Raw genomic sequence first — 9147 nt, forward strand, 5'->3', positions numbered from 1 at the left:
CAAATAAAAACTTCAATTTCTGATCACTATCGATTTCTAGAGATGTAGGTTTCTTAAATGAATTGGTTTTTGGTTCTCGCAAATACTATAATCACAGGATTTTTGATAGTACTATTTTATATCTCTTTTCATCGGTTTGTTCACAAGATCCAAAAATTTAAACTATAATAGTTCCGGGTGATACTCTTAATTTTTTTCCCCTGAATTTGATTTGTTTTTTTGTAGGTCGTCACTAGTTTTATAAAATTTAGCATTCCCAAAAAATGATGTTTAGATATGTATTTCGTAGTTAAGTGTTTATATATATATATATATATATATATATATATATATATATATATATATATATATATATATAGTTTAAAACAAATCAATTATACTTTAGATTATTCATGCATTACGGGTTCAAATGTCTTTTCTTTGTTTTTGTAGAAAGAAAGGATTATCAGGAGACGTAACAACTATGATCTTACACTAAGAAATGTCTCGTCATGAAAACTCTATCTCTTATTGTCAATATTATGCTAGTATGAAAAAGATAAAATTATATATTATTTATTACTCCTTTTAAACAAATTTGAAAATTTTTTACTTTGATTTCATGATATATTTCGTCTTCATTTTACTTAAATTATTTCATGATTTGGTATAGATTCAAAAATTTCCAAGCACCGACTAAATTTTTTATTTGATTATTAATAACCTAATTGGTAAAACATATTGTCTTTTATAAGTTCACTTATTACATTCAATTGCATGATTATTATTATTCAGTTTCTGGTTCAATCCAAGAATGAGATCTCCCCGCCATGGATAGACAATCAACGTTTACAACTTAGGTGTATTCACGATACCATCCACCATTTCTAGAGAAATTAGAGGTTGATCCACCGGAACCTGGCCAAAAAAAAAAAAAAAACTAGTGACAATATATGCATGTGTTGGAAATAAAATTACAAGCTGTGAAAATCTCTAGTCTAAGGAGTCATTAGCATTATAGTTTCACAATTAGACGGGGGCTTTCCATGTTTTTACAGGACTATCCAACTGAAGCATTATATCATACATACGTGTCGGTTTGAACTACATCACGTCTTTAAGGACATGATTAGACCGAGCTATATTTTGCGAAATTTAACCCTTAATTATCGGTTGGATTATTTTTTGTTTACTTTTCATGTTAAGTGTTGTTTTAACCATTCTAAAAAAATGATATATATGATATAATTCTATAAGTATATGATTTTTTTAATATAAATAAAATTTTACAGCATGAAAAACACAATGGTTTAGTAAGGCTTGACATGGTTTGAGATTTGAGGTTATTGTCATGTGAGTACTTACACCATTTTGAACTTCGATTATAATGTATATAAACTAATTAAAGTGGTATTTTGGTAAATCTATTCATTTTTTATTTATATTTTGTTAGTAATACAGTATAATTAATAATTTTTTATTAGAATGAAGAATTCTGGACTGGGCTTTTTGGGTTCGAGTGACATGAAAAGCTGAAGACAAATACTTACATAATGTCCAGCCCCAAGAATCCAATAGAATGCAAAGTTCTGATATGACTTGTAGAAACCTTTGGTGGTGCTCTTATCTTCACCGCAGTACAATGGAGTCCTATTCAGGTTCATGTATTCCGACAAACCATCCCACCTGAACAATAAAACGAACCAACATATTAGCAACCTATAGTCTAATAATATTTACATCCCATACAATTAAAACACAGGAAAAAGGGTATATATATATAGTCCATTACTTTAGTTTTTTGATCCATGCTTCTGTCCCTTTTGTTGCACATACTAGATCAAGCTGTCACAAAATTAAAAGTTGCACAACATGTGATTCTTTGCATCTACTAATTAAGTAGTTGATTCTAATTGTCACTTGGCAAGATTTTCTCACCTGACCATTGAATACAGTCACATTTACACCCGTCAACAAAAGCTCATCAACCTGTAGAAATTAAAATATTGATCGATAAGCAGTTTGAGCATAAAGGACAAAGACAAAATTTGTTAATATCACAAACAGATGAGCCATGGAGGCTGATCATGAGTTCATGGCTAAAACAGGGATTGCTAAATGTTGAATATATAGGTTAAAAGCTACACCTCTGCGATTCTGGGTCTCATGTACTCGTATACCATGGAAAAATACGCATAAACATCTTGCTCTCCCCATCTAAATAAGATTCCGCTAATCATTAATATGATATCTATAACTAATAAAAAACATACAAAAGAGCTTACTCTAGGTCAGAGGGAATAATCTTGAGCTTCTGTCTGATCTGATTATTCATTACGGAATAAAGGTCAGTTGCATTGGCTTCTGAGACCATGTCATAAGATTTCTTTCCCAATATTCTCGATGCTTTTGTCTTCAAAGAGGTCTGATCAGTGTATCCATCGTCCAACATAAAGTTGAAGAAATCCTATAAAAACCAAAATTTGGCTTAATCAAATGCATGCGTTGAGAAAAACACTTTTTAAACGATATTAATTAGATCACCATCTTACCACATTATTGCTACTTTCATAAATGTCTTTCATGAGATCGAACCATGAATATGCGGCTTCTTCGTACTGTCCATCTGCTATATGCTGCTGAATCTTTAAGGCGATGCTGCAAACAAAAGCATTATATATGTAATTTAGTAAGTTTTTGCGACGCTTTTCAAGATTAGTCGCTTAAAATATTAATTTGAACCTATTAGATCGGTTCAAAGCAACATCGTCAATCCTCGAGACGTCTTTAAGTAATGGACCCCATGAAAGCTGCAAAATTCGGTCGATTATGTTGTTAAAAACATTTCAATGTTGACAATTAATCGATTATTCGGAACAAAAATGAGCGTGATGAGTTACCACATAATCTTCTGCAGAGATCCAACTATCGCCCAGTGCAACACCTATATCGAACAATAAGGTTTCTATAATTGACTTTTCAAATCATCGTACACGACCTTTTATTACACAAAAAAAAGAAAGACTTGAAAATTATACTACTAATAAACAATTTTTAACAAAATAAGTTTTTCATATGATAGAGTTTAATATTTAACTTTTCAATTTTTGTTTGAAGAAACGCTATTGTTATAATTTAGACATGTTTTGTTTTTGTCAATCTCACAAAAAACGATGGATAGTTTGGTATATAAAGCCCTAAGGATTTAGCTACAACATCCTAGACCTTGATCAGTTTCCAGAACTATTGGGTACGTTGTAGCTATTGGAAATCGTTTGTGCAGCTGTTGTTGACATCTTGTAGTGACCAAATACAGTTATTCAAAAGGACAACAAGAAGAATGAGATTATTTGCAAAAATTAATTAATATAGTACGTACCTTCAAGTTGAAGATTGAGTTCTCCATTTTTGATGGCTTGTAGAATGGCAAGTGCAGTGGGGACAGCAGATTTACCTCCATAGGATTCTGCAAAAATGTATAGTGAACGCGATTCAATGGTCTTATTTCCGTTGTAGATCTCCTTCAACAATGTGATTACATCTGTTGCTGCTTCTAAGTCGGTATTAACAAACAAGCTCCCATCTTCCACATAACTATACCCGGTCCCAACCGGGCTATCCTAGAATCACAAAAGTAAGGGCATGACTTAATCAGATTAACTATCCTGTCTCTTCAAATACAATGAAAGCAAATTAAAGCTTGAATTAATCATACCACAAATAAGAGATCAGCCTTCTGAAGCCATGTCGAGTTTCTTGACTTCAAGTCAACATCCAAGGGCCCGATTGCTCCAAAATTTCCGTTGCCAGCTGCGGACTCATCCTGATACGGTAAACACATTTAGCTAGCCTTGATTAAACTATTAGGTGGTCATCATATATAGAACATGTTGCGGGATAAATGATGTCTAATTAACAAATATTTGTGAAAATGATTAGGATTTAGTGCAGGGGGAATTAAAGCCTTAATTCATCGACCTTGTGTATTATATATATATAAGTCGTTCTTTTTCAATTAAGTCAAGAGGAAGTATCATATATATAACTTACTAGCTAGCTAGCTAAGGTTCAGTCATGTCTCATTTGATTCATTAAATAGGAAAACGTTAAAACAATACCTCATTTTGATATGTTAGCAAGAGAACCGATATGAAAAACCAGTACTGGTGTTGGTACCCAGTAAATCAAACTACTACTAGTACTTTTTTTTTGGCAATATTAGCGGTTAGTGCAAAGCTATTGTCATCATGGGCCGAAAAACCTCAATAATGTATGGATACTTACCGGGATTCCATGGAGCCAGAGAATGGTTGGCCATGGTTTGGTTGGTTGTTTGGGTTTATTAGGACTTTTATACAGCCACCAAAACATATGCGCACCTAAAACAAAAACAACAAAAACTGAAACATGAGTTCTTGCTAGCAATAAATTTAACCAAGTAAAGCTAAACACATACCTGGGCGAACTTCAACGTATCCCCATGTTTCGGAACCATCAATGGTTCCTGACGAACAATTCCCTGTTGAAGTAACCGAAGAAATGAAAGCTAAATGACATAGAAAAACAAGAACACAAGGATTTTTCATGGAGACCATCTTCATCTTGAATATGAAATAAAGTTCAAAAGAAGTATATATGTTATAAATAGGATGAAAACATAACACAAGAAGATTCTCCTCTTTGTTTACGGCTTAAAGCAAAAAACAGAACAAACTAATTGGATGATTAACACAAGAAATGAACTGTTATAATCCTCATAAATGATTAAAATTTTGAAACTTTTTGGTGCAATACATATTGTTTGAACGTATTTTAGGAATATTTCAACAAAAATTCCTGCATAAATTATTATTAATTAATCGGAACTCATGCATTTGTAGGATACGAAAATAAAATATTCAAATGAACAATCAACTGTAAACATTATCTAGTTGGAATAATATAATGAAGAAACTACACTACTAGAGAATCGGGAAATAGCGATGCCATTATCTGTCCGTATTCCGTCGGAAAAGGCCGACACCGATGGATTGCCGACGAAAAATGGTGGTCTCGTTTTGGCTTGTGGGTAAAGTATGCCGACGGAATCTCTACGGAACACCGACAATCTTTTTCCGTCGATAAATTACCGATGGACACCTATACAGACGGGTTTCCTTCCGATTATCGACGGGCCCCTCTTTGACCGACATTGACTTTACCAAAGATTACCGATGACACACATTACTGACAGAAAGTCCATCAATATTGTAACACCCGTTTTTCTGGACAAATTGAATTAAATGATCCTCACAACGTTGGATTTTTGAGAAAAAGGATCCCCACCACGTTTTCTATGCAAATATGAAATTAAATGACATGTATTATCAAAGTTTAATTGGTCTGAAACTAGAAAACATTTCATACTTTGATTTTAATTTATAAGAAAAAGTTATTTATGCAAGTATTGAATCGCCATAGAGAGGTTAGTATATGATCACTCTATTGCTGTTGCTTGTTACTAATCTTTGACTAGATTATTGAAAAGTCAAATTAGTATAATAATCTTAATTTTTCTATATTCCTAAACAAAAGACACAAGGAATGAGAATTGTTTAAGAAGAGGGTGTTCATGGTTTATACAGGGTGCTTATTAATCGATTTTTCACCAAAATTCCAAATTAAGGTATGAAGTTGTTTATCGATGTGAATTTAAGTTTGAATGTAGTTGACCTTTATGTTATGAAATACAGACCCTGCCCTTGTTTGCTGATGAACGTGTGTTTTGATTTTTTTACAATAGAAACTTATCATGTTGGTAAATGTTTCTCCCTAATTCACCTTATAAGTCATTTCATTTATATGTATGTCGTCTCGTGTGGTCTTATCTCTAAGTGTTTTTATTTTTCATGGTATTTTTGGTACTTTTTGTATGGTTATGATGTGTTATGTATTTAAGTAAATTCCTATAAACCACTTTTCCATAGAAGGCATAGTCATTCGTCTTTTTGATTTGGATTTGAAGTGTTATGTCATGAATTTTTTTTATGTTAGTCTTTTTATTTGGATTTGAAGTTTTACTGTATGATTGTATTTTCTTCCTATGAATTGCAAGTTAGGTAGTTTAAGTTCTCAACTTTACCAATTAAGTAGGTGGTATTGGAACTTGGAAGGGAGAAATGAAAAACTTCTTTTGAGAAGGTTTTAGATGTTGGTAAGTTGTATTTTGATTAATTATATTGAAAATAGCATGTATTAATGCAACTAGAGATTCTGTCATTGCTTACTAAAGTGTAATTAGGTCATTTTTCTCACCTCACAACCTATTTTTGTCTCTTTGCTGTTTGTGTTGGCTAGCTTTATTTGATTGCTTTTTACTACTTTCTGCAGGTGACAACGAACTTTTACGCGTTAAGGACGTTGCACAAGCAATGGCTTTATTAGAATTTAATTGTATGCATTTCTATGTATAAAACTAGGATAGGTAGTCTGATTCTGACATTCATTAGCCAACTATCTGTAGTGAAATTTGTAGTTTAGCTTATGAGAATTTGTAACAGAAAATGATTGGCTCAAGAGTTTGAGTATGTTTCTTAATTTTTTTCAAATGTACATTTATCCATGAAACCTTACATTCATCTCTTTTGGAATCGTGTGTGTCCATTTTTTAGATGGGTAAATGTCACTGTGACCCAATCAACTATCGGATTTTGTTTTAAAAGGTCCTTAATGTAATTTTTTTGCAGTTTAGAGGCATAAAATCAATTTTTACCTGCCAAAAAGGGAACTTGACTTGCAATTGCCGGTCTACTTAATGATTTAGCATTTTTCAATAAAAAGAAAATTAAACTATAATACACATCACTCGCATCCTCACCCACCACATAAGACTTTATGTTCATGTTCAAGCAAGACACCCACCTTCTTGATTCGCTCTCATCGACCTTCGCCTTAGAGATTAGCCTTGTTCTTATTAGGTTTCTCTCTTTACTTAGTATCCTAGGTTTGAATCTATTCTTCATTCTGATTTACATGGATGTACAACTCGGTGAAGCATCACAACAACCCAATAAGGATGTTACACAAAGGCTGAAGAAACTGATGGTCGGTGTGCAATCGGAGTTCAGAGGGCATGAGTCCGCAATAGGTTCGACTATCTTCTTCATTCCGATTTCACGTTTTTTTTGTTCGTTGATAATCTTGCTTGGAAGCCATGTGGAATCATTTTTCTCAAACCTAGAATTGTTTTTCGGGTATGTGGACGATTGTGGAGGAAGATGATGGTGATTGGTGGTGGTGTTAGAGGTTGAAGATGGCAGACGGTTTCCAAATCGCTTGGAGGTTGGAATCCATCTTGCTTGGAAGCTAGTGATTGAAGGGACGACGTGAGAGACACGCACAACAGCAACAAATAGCTTTGTTCATGACTCGAAGGGGAAGAGACCATCGGAACCCCTATATCTCGATTTCCAATTTCATTTGAGCCATACACACAGGATACATATTGCATCTATTTTCAACCAATTTAGCACAAGACATAACCATTCGAAGAAAAATTTGGTCTTCTACCGAGGCAAAGCCCCAAAACAAGTCTAAAACCAATTGGATCATGCATAAGTACAAGCTTGCTAATTCTATTAAGGTAAGATCGAAAAGAAAATCCACATTATTTACAACTTGTTTTCTGAAAATTATGATGATTAACCTCATTTTGATTTGATTGTTGTCCGAGGCATCGAGGATTGTGTGATTTTAGGATGTTTTTGAAGAAAAGTGGAAGAAAGTGGTGAGAACGATGTTAGATGAAGGTAATCTCTCATGGTAGATGAAGGTGAAGAGAGTAGTAAATATATGCATAGAGAATTTAAGAATCTGTTGCTGAGCTTACTTACAGTAGTTTAAGTAGTAATGTAAAGTTCTTTTTTTTTTTTTTTTTTAAACTCAGGAAACTAGTTGAAGTCTGTAATCGCAAGTTTTTTTACATTGTGTTCTTGAGATTGAATCATGAAGACAGATAGAGAAGAATGAGATAAAGATTTAAGAGATGGCAAGTTTCATTAAATGACGTGGCACTTTATATTATTGAATAGGAAGGGGTTCACCGGGTGACCCCTTCATTTTCTTAAAAGGGACCTTTTAAAACCTTATAAGTCAAGATTATACCCCTAGAGAACAAAAAAAAAAGACGAGGGAGCTTTTAAAACAAAACCCGATAGTTGATTGGGTTACAATGACATTTACCCTTTTTTAGACTAGGCTCAATAATCAATGGAATTATAAAAATAGGTACTTATTTTATCTTTTGTCATTAGTATTGTTTAATTTTGATCCACTATCAATTTAACTGTGACCATCTGTTATTAACAGTCTTATTTATTTAATTTTTATTTCTCCAAAACTATTGTATAATTTTAGAGACACATACGTACACTACTGGAAACTTGACTTTCAACTACGGATTTAGAGAGAGATTTATTTTGTAGCAAATTTTAGGCCTTATAGCGAGAGAATTACGAGAGATATGCGATGGTTTAAACGATTATTTTGTTCATTCAACATATTGAATATTGGAGAGGGTTTAGCAAGGGGTCACTTACGGATCTCACAACTATTTATCGACACATTCTTATTCCTCGGTAATCGGTTGAAAACGAAGGCATTTGGCGAGGGTTCAACGAGGGATACAAAAATTGTCGACTTTTTATCCATCTAGTACGTGTTTAGCGAGAGACGGCTGACAGAGGCTACGCAAGTTATGTTTTTTTAATTGACGATCTCTCGCTAAAATTAGTGCAATCCAATTCCAGTTTCACAACGTTTATGTAAGTTTCCTTCCCTCCCAAATCCGCTTTATCACTCCAATTGAACACACATGATTCTCGAGTTGTACCTTAACCTAATCTCACCCTCTCTATTCAAACAAATGTCGACACCCCCGACTGTAACACCCGGTTCCTGGTACGTGTTTAAATTCTAGTAATTTCATGTTTTGCCCTGGGACTTGGTGAGTTGGAGGGTCAAATCGTCGAGTAGACTCGACATCCGTCGGGAGTTTAAGTGACCTACTCGACGAGTCAGGGAACCGAATTGACGAGGAAACCCTAAAATTTAGGGTTTGCACCCTATTGAAACAACTTTTCTTCTCCCCAACCAGCCTCTATCGTCCCTTTTACTTCCAGAATGCCCTAA

At 33.7% G+C, this 9147-nt stretch overlaps 1 protein-coding gene across 1 annotated transcript; it reads right to left on the reverse strand.

Moving 5' to 3' along the window:
- Positions 1-586: 586 nt before the first annotated feature.
- LOC128129248 (serine carboxypeptidase-like 51) lies at positions 587-4574 on the reverse strand. Its single transcript, XM_052767879.1, has 13 exons — positions 4436-4574; positions 4264-4358; positions 3695-3802; positions 3359-3599; positions 2880-2923; positions 2722-2789; positions 2532-2637; positions 2265-2446; positions 2127-2196; positions 1918-1968; positions 1772-1824; positions 1530-1665; positions 587-897 (listed from the first exon to the last, which is right to left on the reverse strand). Exons 1-13 carry the CDS (start codon positions 4572-4574, stop codon positions 829-831), a joined length of 1362 nt encoding a protein of 453 aa, XP_052623839.1. The 3' UTR covers positions 587-828.
- Between the last annotated feature and the right edge of the window lie 4573 nt (positions 4575-9147).

This window comes from Lactuca sativa, chromosome 9 (assembly GCF_002870075.4).
Source record: "Lactuca sativa cultivar Salinas chromosome 9, Lsat_Salinas_v11, whole genome shotgun sequence".
NCBI lineage: Eukaryota > Viridiplantae > Streptophyta > Magnoliopsida > Asterales > Asteraceae > Lactuca > Lactuca sativa.